Source organism: Scyliorhinus canicula, chromosome 21 (assembly GCF_902713615.1).
Source record: "Scyliorhinus canicula chromosome 21, sScyCan1.1, whole genome shotgun sequence".
Taxonomy (NCBI): Eukaryota; Metazoa; Chordata; class Chondrichthyes; order Carcharhiniformes; family Scyliorhinidae; genus Scyliorhinus; species Scyliorhinus canicula.
Genome location: NC_052166.1, coordinates 55,013,753 through 55,033,155, shown reverse-complemented (window position 1 = coordinate 55,033,155; position 19,403 = coordinate 55,013,753). Strand labels below are relative to the sequence as shown.

The 19,403-nt window shown below is 50.6% G+C and overlaps 1 protein-coding gene across 1 annotated transcript in view; it reads right to left on the bottom strand.

The window, feature by feature from the left end:
• LOC119955611 (torsin-1A-like) overlaps positions 1-12,120 on the bottom strand; it is a 26,592-nt gene extending 14,472 nt beyond the window's left edge. The window contains exons 1-2 of the mRNA XM_038782009.1: positions 11,918-12,120; positions 8,019-8,284 (exon numbers count right to left, since the gene is read on the bottom strand). Of these exons, the coding sequence (XP_038637937.1) occupies positions 8,019-8,284; positions 11,918-12,068 (417 nt within the window). The 5' untranslated portion in view covers positions 12,069-12,120. The remainder of the gene's footprint in view (positions 1-8,018; positions 8,285-11,917) is intronic.
• Positions 12,121-19,403: the final 7,283 nt, after the last annotated feature.

Sequence of the window (19,403 nt, the reverse complement as noted above, 5' to 3'; positions counted from 1 at the left end):
CCTTTGGGGGGGGGGGGGGGGATACCGGGTTGCTGCTGGTAGGGTCAGGAAGGAGCCGGTGTTGGCCGGGGGGGTAGAGGAGAGGTGCTGTCGCCGTGGGGACTGGGTCGGGTGAGGTGTGCTGGCCTGGGGAGGGCAGTCGACGGGCTATGGCTATGGTGGGGTAGGGGGTAGGGGGGTGGGATGCCCTCTGATCCGGTTGGTCACCTGGAATGTGAGAGGACTGAACGGGCCGGTTAAGCGGGCTAGGGTATTTGCTCATTTGAAGGGGCTGAAGGCGGATGTGGCGATGCTCCAGGAGACCCACCTGAAGGTGGCGGACCAGGTCCGTCTGAGGAAAGGTTGGGTAGGGCAGGTTTTCCACTCCGGGTTGGATGCGAAGAACCGGGGGATGGCGATTCTGGTGGGGAAGAGGGTGTTGTTTGAGGCATCGGAGGTGGTGGCGGATAAGGGGGGTAGGTTTGTTATGATGAGGGATAGGCTACAGGGAGAGAAGGTGGTATTAGTTAATGTGTATGCCCCAAATTGGGATGATGCGGGCTTTATGAGACGTATGCTGGGACGTATCCCGGACCTGGAGGCGGGGGGCCTGATCGGTCCAGTTCAAGGACGGGTAGGAGGCCGGCGGCGGCCAAGGTGCTGAGGGGGTTTATGGACCAGATGGGAGGGGTGGACCCCTGGAGGTTTGGGAGGCCGAGGGCGTGGGAGTATTCTTTTTTCTCCCATGTCCATAGGGTTTATTCTCGGATAGACTTTTTCGTGGTGAGCAGGGGATTGATTCCGAGGGTGGAGGAGGCCGAATATTCGGCCATTGCAATCTCCGACCACGCTCCGCATTGGGTGGATTTGGAGATGGGGCAGGTACGGGACCAGCGCCCGTTGTGGCGTCTGGATGTGGGGCTGCTGGCGGAGGAGGAGGTGTGCAGGAGGGTCCGGGGAAGTATTGAGGGGTACCTCGAGGTTAACGATACGGGGGAGGTCCGGGTGGGGATGGTCTGGGAAGCCCTGGAGGCAGTGATTCGGGGGGGGGGGCTGATATCCATCCGGGCCCACAGGGATAGGACGGAGAGGAGGGAGAGGGAGAGACTGGTGGGGGAGCTCCTGGAGGTGGATAGGAGGTAAGCGGAGGCACCAGAGGAGGGACTGCTGGGGGAGAGGCGTAGCCTACAAGCTAGGTTTGATTTGATAACCACCAGAAAGATGGAGGCACAGTGGAGGAAGGCACAGGGGGCGGTGTATGATCATGGTGAAAAGGCGAGCAGGATGCTGGCTCATCAGCTCCACAAACAGGATGCGGCTAGGGAAATTGCTGGAGTGGGAATGTGGTGCAGAAGGGGGCAGAGGTGAATGAGGTCTTCAAGGACTTTTATGGGGAACTGTACCGGTCAGAGCCACCGGTGGAGAGGAGGGGAAATGGAGAGTTTTCTCGATGGGCTATCTTTCCCGAAGGTGCAGGAGGAGCAGGTGGAAGGGCTGGGGCGCCGATTGAGCTAGAGGAGCTGGTTAAGGGGACGCAGTCTGGGAAGGCGCCGGGGCCGGACGGGTTCCCGGTGGAGTTCTATAAAAGGTATGTGGACCTGGTGGGCCCCCTGTTGGTGCGGACGTTTAATGAGGCATGGGAGGGGGGGGGGGGGCTTTGCACCCGACGATGTCGCGGGCGCTGATTTCCCTAATCCTAAAGAGGGATAAGGACCCCCAGCAATGTGGTTCGTACAGGCCCATATCTCTCCTTAACGTAGACGCCAGGTTGCTGGCAAAGATCCTGGCCACCAGGATAGAGGACTGTGTGCCAGGGGTGATACATGAGGGCCAAACAGGTTTTGTTAAGAGAAGGCAGCTGAACACGAATGTACGGAGGTTGCTAAATGTCATTATGATGCCGCCGATTGAGGGGGAGGCGGAGATAGTGGTGGCGCTGGATGCGGAGAAGGCATTCGATAGAGTGGAGTGGGGGTACCTATGGGAGGTGCTGGAGAGGTTTGGATTTGGAGAAGGGTTTATTAAGTGGGTGAGGCCCGATGGCGAGTGTAGTTACTAATGGGAGGAGGTCGGATTACTTCTGGCTCTACCGAGGGACCAGGCAGGGGTGCCCCCTGTCTCCCTTGTTGTTTGCACTGGCAATCGAACCTTTGGCGATGGCATTGAGGGAGTCAGGAAGGTGGAGGGGTTTGATGCGGGGTGGGGAGGAACATCGGGTGTCGTTGTATGCAGATGACCTGTTACTGTATGTGGCGGACCCAGTGGGAGGGATGCCGAGGGTGATGGAGCTGTTGGCTGAGTTTGGGGCCTTTTCAGGCTATAAACTAAATCTGGGCAAGAGTGAGGTGTTTGTGGTGCACCCGGGGGACCAGGAGGAGGGAATTGGTAGGCTCCCGTTTAAGAGATCAGGGAAGAGTTTCAGGTACCTGGGGGTGCAGGTGGCCAGGAACCGGAGGACTCTTCACAAGCTCAATTTCATCAGGCTTGTGGAGCAGATGGTGGAGGAATTTAAAAGATGGGATATGCTGCCACTGTGGTTTGCAGGGAGGGTGCAGTCCGTCAAAATGACGGTGCTCCCGAGGTTCTTGTTCCTGTTTCAGTGTCTGCCCATCTTCATCCCCAGGGCCTTTTTCAGGAGGGTGACTAGTAGCATTTTGAGCTTTGTGTGGGCGCGTGGGACTCCGAGAGTGAAGAGGGTCTTTCTGGAGCGAGGTAGAGATGGGGGGGGGGGGGGGGCGCTGGCGCTGCCCAACCTTTTCGAGTTATTATTGGGCGGCCAATGTGTCAATGGTGCGTACATGGGTGATGATGGGGGGGGGGGGCATGGAAAAGGATGGAGATGGCGTCCTGTGGAGGCACGAGCCTGGGGGCCCTGGTAACGGCGCCGTTGCCGCTCCCTCCCATGAGATATACCACGAGTCCGGTGGTGGCGTCGACCCTAAAAATATGGGGGCAGTGGAGGGTTCGGTGGAGGCTCCATTAAGGGGGAATCATCGGTTCGTCCCGGGGATCATCGACGGGGGATTTAGGGGGTGGTACAGGGTGGGCATTAGGAAGTTGGGGACCTGTTTATGGGCGGGAGGTTTGCGAGCCTGGGGGAATTGGAAGAGAAATTCGGGCTCCCCCCAGGGAACACGTTCAGGTACTTGCAGGTAAAGGCGTTTGCTAGGCGGCAGGTTGAGGGATTTCCATTGCTGCCCTCGCGGGGGCAAGGGACAGGGTGCTTTCGGGGGTGTGGGTCGGGGATGGGAAGGTGTCTGACATTTATAAGGTAATGCAGGAGAGAGAGGAGGCGGCAGTGGAGGAGCTGAAGGCTAAGTGGGAAGGGAAATTAGGGGAGCAGATGGGGGACGGGACTTGGGCGGATGCCTTGGAGAGGGTTAACTCTTCCTCTTCATGTGCGAGGCTTAGTCTCATTCAATTTAAAGTGCTGCATCGGGCTCACATGTCCGGGACTCGGATGAGTAGGTTCTTTGGGGGCGAAGATAGGTGTGTCAGGTGTTTGGGGAGTCCTGCGAACCATGCCCATATGTTCTGGGCATGCCCGGCACTGGAGGAATTTTGGAAGGGGCTAGTGAGGACGGTGTCGAGGGTGGTTGGATCCAGGGTCAAGGTGTCGAGGGTGGTTGGATCTCGGGTCAAACCGGGCTGGGGACTCGCGATTTTTGGGGTTGCGGCGGAGCCAGGAGTGCTGGTGTTTTGGCCTTTGCGTCCCTAGTAGCCCGGCGACGGATCTTGCTGCAATGGAAGGATGCGAGGCCCCCAAGTGTGGAGACCTGGATCAGTGACATGGCGGGGTTTATCAAACTGGAAAGGGTCAAATTCGCCCTGAGAGGATCAATACAAGGGTTCTATAAACGGTGGCAGCCTTTCTTGGACTTTCTGGCTCAGAGATGGGGAAATGGGTCAATAGCAGCAGCAACCGGGGGGGGGGAGGGTCATCTATCTGTTCTACGGTTATTCAATTTAATATGTTGTTAATTTAATCTGTTGTTAATTTATTCTGTTGGTCATTGGGGTTGGGGGGGTGGGGAGGGTTCGGGGTACGAGCTGTTACGGTTCTGGGGTGTTATGACTGCTATTGTTAGAGACCGTTGCTATTTTCATTACTGTTTGTTGTTGTATAAATACAAAATTTTTCAATAAAAATTTTTTTTTTTTAAAGTAAATGAAGCATTCACCAGAAACTTTCCAATAATGGCGGCATTTCCAAATTCTTCTATGTCCACACTGTGCCACAGTAACATCAGTCAATACTGGAAACATGTAAACCCAATAAAGGGTTAAAACCCATCAGGAGCTGGTTTAGCACAGTGGTCTAAACAGCTGGCTTGAAACGCAGAACAAGGCCATCAGTTCAATTCCCGTCCCGGCCTCCCCGAACAGGCGCCGGAATGTGGCGACTAGGGGATTTTCACAGTAACTTCACTGAAGCCGACTTGTGACAATAAGCGATTATTATTATTATTGTCGTCAGTAGTGACAGATCTTTTCTCCAGTAGCTCAGGTATTCTGCAGTTTTTCCTTCAAGCAATACAATTTGCACATCACATTGGCGTGAAGAAAGTTTTAAAAATTGATTTACGAGATGTGGGCGGCGCTGGCGAGGCCAGCGTTAGTTGCAATTCCCTAGCTATCCTTGAGAAGGTGGCGGCGAGTTGCCTTCTTGAACCGCTCCAATCCACGAGGTGTCGATAAACCCAATGTGTATTAGGGACAGAATTCCAGGATTTTGACCCAGCGACAGCGAAGGGTCGGTGATATATTTCCAAGTCAGGGTGGTGAGTGACTTGGAGGGGAACCTCTAGGCGGTGAGGTTCCCATGTATCTGCTGCCCTTGTCCTTCTCGATGGTAGTGGTCACGGGTTTGGAAGGTGCTGCCTAAGGAGCCTTGGCGAGTTGCTGCAGTGCATCTTGTAGATGGTACACACGGCTGCTACTGTGCGTCGGTGATGGAGGGAGTGGATTTGTATGGATGGGGTACCAATCACTTTGTCCCGGATGTTGTCAAACTTTGAGTGTTGTTGCAGCTGTACTCATGCAGGCTGGTGGAGAGTATTCCATCACGCTCCCGACTTGTGGCTTGTAGATGGTGGACTGGCTTTGGAGAGTCAGAAGGCAAGTTAAATCCTGGTTGTAGGATTCTGAGCCTCTGACTGAGAAAGAAAGACAGAGAGACTTTGCTGCAGTGACTGCACGCCGCACTCTAGCAAGTCAGGAAAGACTCAAACAGCTTCCACCTGTTGTGGGCTCAATGCAAAATTCTCAACGGATCTACCCAGACCACAGACTGTTCCAATTGCTCTTTTGTATCATTCAATTTGATTTTATCTTTAAACCCCCCACCCATTCTCACCCTGAAATATAAAGCATCCAAAGAAATGCAGGGCGGCACAGTGGTTAGCACTGCTGCCTCATGGCGCTGAGGACCCATATTCGATCCCGTCCCCGGATCACTGTCCGTGTGGAGTTTGCACATTCTCCCCGTGTCTGCATGGGTCTCACCCCCACAACCCAAAGATGTGCAGGGTAGGTGGATTGGCCACGCTAAATTGCCCCTTAATTGGAAAAATAATTGGGTACTCTCAATTTATCGATCCTCCTCCCTCAGGGGTGTGTCTTGGAGGAAGACTATGTCAGCCCTCAGGCTTTTCAGGTGGGTGAATACTCTGGATCTTTTCACCTTGCCATTAAGTCCTCTGATGTTCCAGGTGACTATCCTGATGGGGGATTTCTGCATCCAGGGTTTCTCTTTCTTTGGGGACCATCCAAGGTGGCCACCATTTACTTTTTTTGTTCCAGCTATTGCCATGTGAGCTCTGTTATAACCAGCATTCTACCCTCACCCCATCCCCCACCTAATCCCCAATTTCCCCACCCAATGCTCTTGTGGGTTTCCTCCCCCCTCCACTTATCCTTCCTGCCCCCCCCCCCCCTCCCGCCCCCTTCTGACAAACACTTCCTTCCATTCGGGAGCTGCTCCGCGGAATCCCCCTCTCCACTTACTTCCATGCACCAGCGTGTTTGCCAGCTGCTGGCTGGACAGCGACTCCCCCACCCATTTGTGTGTGTGTGTGTGTGTGTGTGGGGGGGGGGGGGGGGGGGGGGGGGTTGTGGACACCCAGGTACTACAAAGAAGTAGATACACGGGAGGCCTGGCCCTCCCGAACCTCCTATTCTACCGCTGGGCAGCTACTGCAGAAAGAGTAGGCGGATGGGTCAAGGTGGCGGGAGCGGAATGGGTTAAAATGGAGGAGTGTACCTGCACAGGGACATCCCTCCGGTCACTGGCCATGGCCCCACTCCCATTCCTCCCCCCAGCCAAACAGTCAAGAAGCCCAGTGGTAGTGGTCACACTGAGAACATGGGACCAACTGAGACCACTTCAGTCTGACCATAATGTCCTCCATGGCCCCCATCTACAAGAACCATAAGTTACCCCCCGTGACTCTGGACGCCTCCATTAAAAGGTGGAAACAGAACAAAGGGGATTTATACAAAGATGGCAGAGTAGGGACCCTGGGGGAACTCACGGATAAGCTCCAGCTCCCGAAATGAAATGAGCTACAATATCTCCAAATAAGGAGCTCGCTCCGGAAGGAAACAGCAATGTTCCCCCCAGCTACCAGGACACTCCCCACTGGACAGGCTTCTGACTGGGAGCGAGCTAGGGGACACGGTAACCGCACAGAGTGTACGGACGGCTATGCGAGGAGGTACGGATACCACTGGACGGGACGCGGGAGAAGTGGGACGAAGATTTAGGCGTAGAGATAGGGGGAGGACTCTGGATCGAAGCACTGCGCAGGGCGAACTCCAGTTCCTCACGCGCAGGACTGAGACGTATGCAGCTAAAGGTGGTGCACAGGGCGCACCTAACCAGAACATAGTAAGAAGTCTTGCAACACCAGGTCCAACATTGGCATCTCCACATCATGGCTCACCAGAACACGAATGAGCGGATTCTTCCCGCACAAATGTAAACGATGCAAGCGAGGCCCAGCCAACCACACCCACATGTTCTAGTCTTGCCCCTGACTCATCGGGTACGTCCAAGGCTGTACGGACGGTTCCATCCACACTAGTGGCGGTCTTCGGGGTTTCAGAGCAGCCAGAGCTCTTTATGGGGAGAGGGGCAGGCGGTCGACCTTTGTCTCCCTTATCGCCCGCCGAAGACTCCTGCTCAGCTGGCAATCAGCAGTGCCATCCATAGAATCATAGAATCCTACAGTGCAGAAGGAGGCCATTCAGCCCATCGTCAGCACCAACCCTACGAAAGACCACCCTACCTAGGCCCAAAGTGAAGACACCAAGGCAAACAAAGAGAAAGCAGGTGGAGCCAAAAAGGACAAAGGGCAAAGGTGCACAGAGGGATGACCACAGCGGCAAACCCAAAACACGCACGGTGGACGCCAACACACCCCTCTGGACCCCTTACATAGGTTCATTTGCGTGAATGTATGAAGGTTTATTTGTCCCTCATTATTCCCGTTTGTACACCTATTATGTAGATTCCTGTTTTTCTGTCTTCTTATTATCGTGTTATCCAGAGCAAATGTTACTGTAAATAATTGTAAAACCAATAAAAATAATTTTTAAAAAAGCAATTCTCATTGTTGATGACTCTGTAAAGCCCTCTGTGTGTGTGTGTGCGCCTGTGAGGATACATTCACTTCGATTTTCACCCTCGGCTCAACGAGTAGCTAACTACTGAATTGAGACCGAATCTTTCAAAACTGGGGTATTTCTTTTCAAATCAGTACAGCTCCAGAAATAAAAGGATTTAAAATCTAAGAACTGCCCGAGGTCGATATCCGTCGAAGGATCATTTAGATCTCAAACACTAACTCGGCTTCTCTGACCACAGATGCTGCAGGGCCCGCTGCCTTTATCCAGCACGTTGTTTTTCGTTCAGATTTCCAGCATCCACAAGTATTTCACTTTTATTACAGCTATCCAAGGGTGTTTTTCTTATCAAAAGGTTGATCAGTCAAATACAAATGGGTTTTTTTTTCCCCTTAAGAAAGCAAATCTCTTACCTTGTACGTCTCTAACTGGCAGGCATGGGGAAAGTGCAAGGTGGGTACAAACTGGTGTACGTAAGAGCTTTTCATCCCATCCCGGTACAGGTTTCTCATCAATAACGAGGTGACATAGCTTTTCCCAGTCCCCGACCAGCCGTGAAACGATAATACGAGGGGCTTCACTGGAGCGCTGTTCTCCGTAAACTGTTTTAAGGCGTCGACGATCACTTCCTTGGCCAAGTGCTGCCCGTACACATGGCGACACAAATCCAGTTCCAGATCTACACGGGGACACAGGGTTCTTTTTATAATCTTTGTTAATGTCACACGTAGGCTTCACTGCAATGAAGTTGCTGTGAAAATCTCCTAGTCGCCACATTCCGGCGCCCATTCGGGTACACGGAGGGAGAATTCAGAATGTCCAATTCGCCTTACAAGCACGTATTTCGGGACTTATGGGAGAAAACTGGAGCACCCGGAGGAAACCCACCCAGACACGGGGAGAACGTGCAGACTCCGATCACAGACAGTGACCCAAGCCGGGAATCGAACCTGGGTCCGTAGTGCTCTGAAGCAACAGTGCTAACCACTGTGCTGCCCCATCAAATGCAACATTAAATCATCTGTTCACTGGCTCACATTTTGCATTTGCCAGTCAATGTTACCAATCAGTTTTTTAAAATATCAAAACAATGAGAATAGTTAAAAATTAAAGAATTAATTTGTAAAGCATCTGTTCAATATTATACAATTATGTTATTTTGTTATAATGAAAAAGTTTTCAATACAAATATTTATTTTAATGAATGAATTTTCAATTGGGATCACTGTCTATGTGGAGTTTGCACATTCTCCCAGTGTTCACGTGGGTCTCGCCCCCACAACCCAAAGATGTGCAGGGTAGGGGGGATTGGTCATGCTAAATTGGAAAAAAAGAATTGGGTACTTTAAATTTTCTTATTTTTTAAATCATGCGTGAACAGACTAGATCGTGAACAGACAAGATCCCAAACTAACAACCCTCCCCCCCCCAACCCCTGCCAAACAAAATCAATCTTACAACTAGCCAACATGTCAAAAGGATCCCTCCTCCCGGCACCACTTTTACATTTGTCAAGGTTATCCATAGAATGTTGTCATTTTCAGGACCAGTTACAATGAGCATTAGTGTGGCTCAATGGTGTTATTGTGTTGTAGATACTCTGCTTGAGATTGGTATCTACTTTAGAGCAGTTCAGGGTTAAACTGCTGCCTCCATCCTATTGTCTGCTCAGTAAAAGCTCTTCACGTGTATATTTACACACACATGCACAGAACAATAATTAAAGCCATCAAAATAAGTGTTGAAGGTAAATTGTAACAAAGCACCAAACAGCGAATGGCCCCGGTTTAACTGTGCTGAAGAATACATCGACAATACTGCTTCAGTGCCCTGGACTTGGGAGTGGGGTGTGAAGGAAGCTTGCTCCTAATCCCTGTGCAGCGATCGAAAAAGTCAGACTTGCATTTACATAGCGCCTTTCATGACATCAGGACCGTCCCAAAGCTCTTTACAGCCGATGAAATTCTTGCAAAGTGTAGTCACTGTTGTACTGCAGGAAACGCGACAGCCAATTTGAGGACAGCAAGCTCCCATGAACAGCAATGTAATAACGACCAGATATCTTTTTTGTGGGGAGGGACTGAGGGATAAATATTGTCCAGGACTCCGGGAATAACTTCCCTGCTCTTCTTCAAAATAGCACCGTGGTATCTGTTACCTCAGAGAGCAGGCCTTGGTTTAATGTCTCATCCAAAACATAGCACGTCTGACAGTTCAGCATTCCTTCAACACTGCGCTGGAGTTATCAGCTGAGATTTTGGTGCTCAAGGTGCTGGAGTGATACTCGAACCTGCAGCTTTCCGACTCTGAGATGGGGGTTGCTGAGCTTCTGGGGTCTTCCAGAATAAAACCGGCCGGCACTCACTCCGAAGAGTAGCTTGCACGAAAGTCTCTGAAACAAACCTCAGTAAACCTCCCTGTTTATCCTGTAATCCGATGTGGACTCCTTCCTTTGGGGGCGGTTATATGATCTTCTGTGGATTCCACCCCCCCCCACCACCACCACCACCACAAAGAGATGACTGTTGAATAAGTATTTCCAAATTCCACTCCAAAAAGTCACGCTTTAAAATCTTCTTTCAAACAATGCTTTCCCTCAGCTGTTTGCATTAACAATCCACTCCAGGTTTCCCAATTATCCTTTCAAAAAAGCTTCCTCTCTTTTAAAAATAAATTCAGCACTGGAATTTCCACCTCTCCTGCCAACTTTTTACACAAACTCATCCAGCCACCAATTTCCACAATTACTTCAACTCATGTTCCACAAACTGTAGTAAAATCTCACAACCCCTAAAATCACTTCAGATATCTTTCTGGCTTCTTACTAGCCAACTTCTTCTCAGCTGTCTGTCTGTATTGAACAGTTCTCTGTTCCAGTACCTGTTCCCTCTGTTCCTTTAACCTCAGACTTCTTGGAAACCTCTCTTCATTTCTCTACTTTTCTTTAACCAGCTGTTTTTAAGTCTCCTGCACTTTTTAAACATTACTCCATGGTATGGTTTTTCTTCTGGCAATGCTGAGAGAGATGTTCCCTCTCTAGCCTTCTATAACCAGCTGCTATATTCATCTAAAACTATACTCAAAAAGCCTCCCTACCCAAAAGGTACCTGTGGTTGCTAAGCAACAACTTTATACATCTCCCAGCTTGTTTACTTTTCACACTGTAGACCTCTCTAAGCACAATAGAAGCAACTGAAATCAAAAACAAAGATGTAAACACCTTTGTCTAACATGAATCTAATTATAGGTTTACCCTTCATTACACAGAAATATTAACTTAAACCCACTTAAAACTACAACTGAATTCTAATATTTAACAAAAAAAATATAGATCGCTTAAAACTACCTCTGTTTTCCTGAGAGAAGAAACCGACTTGACCTCATTCTCATCATCTCCCTGTCACAATCCATGCATCAGGATAACATAACTGGGAATGGCCACTCCACAGTCCTTGTAAAAGGCAAAATCTCCAGTGAGGTGATCCATAATCGTATATTATGATCCTAGCACCATGGTAAGTGAAACAGACCAAGGATGGGTCTAGTCCAGTGATGGGCAACCTAAGCTAGTGAGTGGGCTGCATGAGTGGCCATGGATTATCTCAGTGGGCTGCACGATTGACATCAGGCTTATTCACTAACCATGACCGCATGAATAAGATTAAATACATTTAACACACGCCGAACACAACCAGCCTTGCAGCCAACTGAGCTAATGACTGAGTAGAATGAAATTAAAATCGCTTATTGTCACAAGTAGGCTTCAATGACGCTACTGTGAAAAGCCCCTAGTCGCCACATTCCGGCGCCTGTTCGGGGAGACTGGTACGGGAATGGCTTTCAGAGTAGCAGAGTATAGTTATTGGTAGGAATGGGTGATGTTGTAAAGGTGAAAATATGAATTGTTGATAACAGATAGAAAGGATGTTGGATTTGAAGTTCTATTCAGGGCTGCATAGCTCAAAACAAATCCGGTTAACTCTCCCCGGATGTTTGGAGGGAACCTGTGATGGAGTTGCCTGGAATATGAACTCAAATGTAGTTACCGCAGGCTGGTGTCCTTGATCAGTAGAATAGCCCTTCAATGTTGTCTCATTCTGATGTCGAGTTTTCAAAATACTTTCCATAAAAACTGGCAGCGAAATTAAAATGGAAAATAGCACAAAATGAACGCCACGATTATGCTGCAGTTCAAAGAACAAAGATATTTGCACAACCCCACATTTCAATCTACATGATAAAGTCTAACAACTGTCATTGGGTGAGACTCTGAGACATAGACACAGATGCTTTGGTCTTGGAGATTACTTACTGTCAATCTTAGGCTGGAAGGCGCAGTCGCAGGAGTCTGAGAGCTGACAGTACATGGATCGAAACGGGAAAGTGACCTCCCAGCACAAAAATCTGGGGAAAAGGGAAAAACAGAAGAGCCAAAGCCGAGGTTCCCATTTCATCAGCTCCATAGCTTCACAAACTGCTCACTTCCGTAGGGGCTGCTGCGCGTGCGCAATGCAGGAAGAATGTCGCTTTCCGTGACGTCACAATGGAAATGTAACAAAGTGAAACTGACGCAGAATCCCCTCCAACTCTGTTACATTGAGCCTTCCAGTCAGAGTACAAAGGCTTGTTGGACATGATCCATCTCACCATTGCCTCGTTAAACCTCACATTCAGAGTGGAGATCAATGACCGAGTAATGGAAACAATTAAGAAAAACAACAGCGTTTCGATTTACAGCAGGTTCTCCGCATTCTGACCTTTAGCATTCAGTCCAAGGTTGGGATACGTGTGCAGCCTCTTCAAGAAAAGCAAAGATCGATGATGATTTTTTTTTTAACAATCCATTGCAAGATTACGACAATAAAGAAAACATTTACCAGCGGTTTTAAAAGTGATTTTAAACAATCCATCACTGTCGTTTCCATCACCTTGGAAATCGATTTGATCCAAATGATCTCAATAAATACGGTGCAGGTTAGGTGGATTGGCATGCTAAATTGCCCCTTAGTGTCCAAAAGTTAGATGGGGTTACAGGGTTACGTGGATAGGGTGGGGGAGGTGGACTTAGGTAGGGTTCACTTTCACAGGGTTGGTGCAGACTCAATGGGCCAAATGGCCTCCTGTACTGTAGGGTTAGGGATTCTATGGATTCTATGAATGGGGTTTTCAATCCTTCGTTACTGTCCTTGAGATACTAACAATCAATATATTGGATAAGCTTAAAAATAAATCCGAAGGGTGTTCAAAAGTTGTCCGTTTTTAAAAAGTCCTTTGAACATTTATTTATTAATAGTCATTTTGGAGGGCAGCACGGCGGCGCAGTGGTTAGCACTGTTGCCTCACGGCGCCCAGGTTTCATCCGGCTCTGGGTCACTGTCTGTGTGGAGTTTGCACATTCTCCCCGTGATTGTGTGGGTGTCACCCCCAAAACCCAAAGATGTGCAGGGTAGGTGGATTGTAAAAATGAAAAACCCAAAAAATGAATTGGGTATGCAAAATTTTTTTTAAAAAATAGTCATTTTGGGTTACAAAGCCTGAGTTGCCGAAAAAAGACACAAAGCTTTTTGGCTTGGACTCTGTGGTGGTATGAATGTGAGCACTGCCATTGGTGCAGAGCATGGATTTCCCATTGGCTCTGGCTGGTCATGTGCCTCTCGTCCAATTAGCTGGGACTAGTCATGTGACTGCTCACCAATTGGTCGAGAGGCAAGTAGACCCCGCCTCTGAGGCGGGGTATAAGTACCCAGAGTTCCCGGCGGTCGGCCTTTCTCTGTAGTCGACCACCGGGCTAACAACTAGCTGATTAAAGCCACAGTTTGGATCTTCATCGTGTCTCGAGTCCAATTGATGGTACATCAATTTAATCAGCTAGAATTTTGGAATGGAGCTACGCATCAAGCCTGACTGCCTCCGCACCAGCCCGCATGCTTCAAATGCGCCTGCAATCTTTAAACACTGGCAGGCGTGTTTTAACAGTTACCTGACGACTGCAGCCGGCAAGCCCACCAAGGAGCAGAAACTCCACATCCTCCACTCATGCGTGGGAACGGCGGTATACTCAATGATTGAGGACGAAAGCGATTATGATGCGGCCATAGAGATTCTCAAAGGACACTTTCTCCGGCCGGTCAACGAAGTATACGCAAGGCATCTCCTGACGACTAGACAACAGTTCCCTGGTGAGTCACTCGACGAGTTTTACCAGGCCCTCACAGCTCTAGGGAGAACGTGCGCATGTCTCCAAGTCTATGCGCTCCGGCACTCTTGGGCCTGGATTTCCAGTGCAACCTGCAGAGCTTGACCTTTCAATTCGGCGGCCCTATTCCCCCTCTTACTATTTGCAGCCTCGCGTCCCTCAAAGTGGACCCCCCTTCATTGTTTGCTAATCTCACCCCAGATTGTAAACCTGTCGCCACTAGGAGCAGACGATACAGTGACCAGGACCGGACCTTCATCGGGTCCGAGGTCCAGAGGCTCATTGAGGAAGGAGTTATCGAGGCCAGCAACAGTCCCTGGCGAACCCAAGTGCTGGTAGTTCGGACTGGGGAGAAAAACCGGATGGTCATCGATTACAGTCAGACCATCAACAGGTTTACGCAGCTGGACGCGTATCCTCTCCCCCGTATTTCCGACCTGGTTAATAGGATCGCGAAATACAAAGTCTTTTCCACGGTGGGCCTTAAGTCCGCCTACCACCAGCTCCCCATCCGCGCGAGTGACCGAAAGTACACCGCGTTTGAGGCAGACGGGCGCCTCTACCACTTCCTCAGGGTTCCATTCGGTGTCACAAATGGAGTCTCGGTCTTCTAACGGGAGATGGACCGAATGGTCGACAAGCACGGTTTACGGGCCACCTTCCCGTATCTCGATAACGTCACCATCTGCGGCCACGACCAGCAGGACCACGACATCAACCTCCAAAAATTCCTCCGAACCGCAAAACTCCTTAATTTAACTTACAATAAGGATAAGTGCATGTTTAGCACCGACCGTCTAGCCTTCCTTGGCCAAGTAGTGCGTAACGGAGAGATAGGCCCCGACCCCGAACGCATGCGCCCCCTGATGGAACTCCCCCTCCCCAACTCCCTCAAACGCTGCCTGGGCTTCTTCTCATATTATGCCCAGTTGGTCCCCAACTACGCCGACAAAGCCCACCCCCTCATCCAGTCCACCTCCTTTCCCCTGTCGATGGAGGCCCGCGAGGCCTTTAGCCGCATCGAAGCGGATATCGTAAAGGCCACGATGCATGCTATCGACGAGTCCCTCCCATTCCAGGTCGAGAGCGACGCGTCTGACGTAGGTCTGGCGGCCACCCTGAACCAAGCGGGCAGACCCGTGGCCTTCTATTCACGAACCCTCCACGCTTCCGAAATCCGCAATTCCTCGGTGGAAAAGGAGACACAGGCCATAGTCGAAGCTGTGCTATATTGGAGGCACTATCTGGCCGGCAGGAGGTTTACCCTCCTCACAAACCAACAGTCAGTAGCTTTCATGTTCGATAATGCACAGAGGGGCAAGATCAAGAACGACAAGATCTTGCGGTGGCGGATCGAGTTGTCCACGTACAACTACGATATCTTGTATCGTCCTGGGAAGCTCAACGAGCCTCCCGATGCCCTATCCCGCGGTACCTGCGCCAGCGCGCAGATCGACCGCCTCCGCTCCCTCCACACGGACCTCTGCCATCCAGGGGTAACCCGTTTTTACCATTTTATTAAGACCCGCAACCTGCCCTACTCCGTTGAGGAAGTCAGGACCGTCACCAGGGACTGCCACATCTGCGCCGAGTGCAAACCGCACTTCTACCGCCCCGAACGAGCACATCTGATCAAGGCATCCCGCCCTTTGAACGTCTCAGTATAGACTTCAAGGGTCCCCTCCCCTCCAACAACCGTAACACATATTTCTTGAGTGTTATCGACGAATACTCCCGCTTCCCTTTCGCCATTCCCTGTCCCGACATGACACAACAACCGTCATGAAGGCCCTCCTATCCATCTTTTCCCTGTTCGGTTACCCCGCGTACTTCCACAGCGACCGGGGGTCCTCCTTTATGAGTGACGAACTGCGTCAATTCCTGCTCAGCAGGGGCATAGCCTCTAGCAGGATGACCAGTTATAACCCCCGGGCTAACGGTCAGGTCGAGCGGGAGAATGGCACCATTTGGAAGACCATTCTGCTGGCCCTACAGTCCAGAGATCTCCCTATCCCCCGTTGGCAAGAAGTCATCGCCGACGCCCTGCATTCAATCCGGTCTCTCCTCTGTACTACCACTAATCAAACACCTCATGAACGTCTTCTTGTTTTCCCCAGGAAGTCGTCCTCAGGATCCCCTCTCCCGACCTGGCTGGCCACTCCCGGGCCCATCTTGCTCTGGAAGCATGTGCGGGTGCACAAGTCCGACCCGTTGGTTGAGCGAGTCCAGTTACTCCACGCTAACCCGCAATATGCGTACGTGGAGTATCCCGACGGTCGGCAGGATACGGTCTCACTTCAGGACCTGGCACCCGCCGGCGTGCGGCCTTCTCCCCCTACATCAACATCTACCCCCAACCCCAATTCCCCCCAGCACCCCCCGCGCCCCAGCGCCCATGCCCCCTCTCCCCAGATTACAGCGCCTCCACCACCGGCCCCGGGTACGGAGACACATCTACGACCGACGCTCCCGGAGGCCAGAATGACCATCGGCCCGACGTCACCGGCTCCACTGTGACGGTCCTCTAGAACACAATGGGCACCCGACAGGCTGATCATCTCCATCTGATGCGGCCATGGGACATTTTGGACTTTGTTATTATTCTGTTGCACCTTAAGTAGTAGTAGTAGTATTGTTTTTTCCACGAGCCAGTGGGCAGCCCACCTTTCTCGATTTTCGCTGCTCATACCACCAGTCCTCTGACCCCCCCTCCCCCACCCATCTCTCTCTTCCACTTACACCCCCCCCCCCGCCTTCTTTCTCCACAAGGGGTGAATGTGGTGGTATGAATGTGAGCACTGCCATTGGTGCAGAGCATGGGTTTCCCATTGGCTCTGGCTGGTCATGTGCCTCTCATCCGATTGGCTGGGACTAGTCATGTGGCTGCTCACCAATTGGTCGATAGGCAAGTGGACCCCGCCTCTGAGGCGGGGTATAAGTACCCAGAGTTCCCGGGGGTCGGCCTTGCTCTGTAGTCGACCACCGGGCTAACAACTAGCTGATTAAAGCCACAGTTTGGATCTTCATCGTGTCTCGAGTCCAATTGATGGTACATCAGAGTCATCATGAGGACATTTGGCAAGCATGGGCACGGTAGCACAGTGGTTAGCACTGTTGCTCCACAGCGCCAGGGACCTGGGTTCGAATCCCCGCTTGGGTCACTGTCTGTGTAGAGTTCTCCCCGTGTCTGCGTGGGTTTCCTTCGGGTGTTCCGGTTTCCTCCCACAAATCCTGAAAGACGTGCTTGTTGGGTGAATTGGATATTCTGAACTCTCCCTCTGTGTACCCAACAGGTGCCGGTGTGTGGTGACTAGGGGCTTTTCACAGTAACTTCATTGCATTGTGTGCGTCACGGGAGCACAGTGGTTATCACTGCTGCCTACAGCGCTGAGGAACCGGGTTCAATCACGGGCCTGGGTCACTGTCTGTGTGGAGTTTGCACATTCTCCCCGTGTCTGCGTGGGTATCACCCCCTACAGCCCAAAGGTGTACAGGATAGATGGATTGGCCACATTAAATTGCCCCTTAATTGGAAAAAAAATAATTGGGTACTCTAATTTTTTTTAAACATTTTTTAAAAACGTCATTGTGTTGTAATGTAAGCCAACTTGTGACACTAATAAAGATTATTACTATAAGAATACCAGTTTAAAGAGAAAATTATTCTTGCAAAGTTTCCTGGTGAATGCATGGCGAAAAGCTTTGACATGTCTCTTTCAGCAATAATCCATTTTTAAAATTAATTTACAGGATGTGGACATCGCCGGTTAAGCCAGCATCTATTGCCCTTCAGAAGGTGGTGGTGAGTTGCCTTCTTGAATCTCTGCAGTCCCTGAGGTGTGGATACACCCACAGTGCTGTTAGGGAGAGTGTTCCAGGGAGTTGCCCCAGCAACAGTGAAGCAACGGCAATATATTTCCAAGTCAGGGTGGTGAGTGACTTGGAGGGGACCCTCCAGGTGGTGGGGTCCCAGGTATCTGCTGCCGTTGAGCTTCTAGATGATACTGGTTATAAAAACATTGCAAATAGAAGGAAGTGGCTGTTTGGACAGGGTGGCTGGGAGCAAGGGGTTGGCAGCCATGTGATAGAACCTCTGGGAAAACATCCAACGCTAAACCTTTATTAAGTAACTGGCTAGGTTACATGCAGGTTCGAAAATTTGCCAGAAAGGAGATACAGAGCTTCCCGGTAGAGCCGGCCTCCACATTGCTGGAGAAGGTGCTGACGACTGGGGGACTGGAGAAGGGGGTAGTACTGGAGTAGTGTCAGCGGTTTACGGGGCTATTTTGGAACAGGAGAAGGCACCGCTGGATACGGTCAAGTCAAAGTGGGAGGAAGAGTTGGGAAAGTGTATGGAGGAGGGGGCGAGGTGTGAGGTGCTCCGAAGGATGAATGCCGCCAAGTTGTGTGCAAGGTTCGGGCAGATACAGCGGAAGGTAGTATATAGTGAGAGTGTATGTGGCCATCAGTGAGGATTCACGGTGTACGTGGACATCAGTGAGGATTCACAGTGTATGTGACCATCAGAGAGGATTCACAGTGTATGTGGCCGTCAGTGAGGATTCACAGTGTACGTAGCCATCAGTGAGGATTCACAGTGTATGTGACCGTCAGTGAGGATTCACAGTGTACGTGACCATCAGTGAGGATTCACAGTGTACGTAGCCATCAGTGAGGATTCACAGTGTATGTGGCCGTCAGTGAGGATTCACAGTGTATGTGACCATCAGTGAGGATTCACAGTGTATGTGGCCATCAGTGAGGATTCACAGTGTATGTGTTCGTCAGTGAGGATTCACAGTGTATGTGGCCGTCAGTGAGGATTCACAGTGTATGTGGCCGTCAGTGAGGATTCACAGTGTACGTGGCCATCAGTGAGGATTCACAGTGTACGTGGCCATCAGTGAGGATTCACAGTGTATGTAGCCATCAGTGAGGACTCACAGTGTATGTGGCCATCAGTGAGGATTCACAGTGTTCGTAGCCATCAGTGAGGATTCACAGTGTATGTGGCCGTCAGTGAGGATTCACAGTGTATGTAGCCATCAGTGAGGAATCACAGTGTATGTGGCCGTCAGTGAGGATTCACAGTGTATGTAGCCATCAGTGAGGATTCACAGTGTATGTAGCCATCAGTGAGGACTCACAGTGTATGTGACCATCAGTGAGGATTCGCAGTGTATGTGACCGTCAGTGAGGATTCACAGTGTACGTAGCCATCAGTGAGGATTCACAGTGTATGTAGCCATCAGTGAGGATTCACAGTGTATGTAGCCATCAGTGAGGATTCACAGTTTTTGTGACCGTCAGTGAGGATTCACAGTGTATGTGACCATCAGTGAGGATTCACAGTGTATGTGGCCGTCAGTGAGGATTCACAGTGTATGTGACCATCAGTGAGGATTCACAGTGTATGTGGCCGTCAGTGAGGATTCACAGTGTACGTGACCATCAGTGAGGATTCACAGTGTACGTAGCCATCAGTGAGGATTCACAGTGTATGTGGCCATCAGTGAGGATTCACAGTGTATGTGGCCGTCAGTGAGGATTCACAGTGTATGTGGCCATCAGTGAGGATTCACAGTGTATGTGGCCGTCAGTG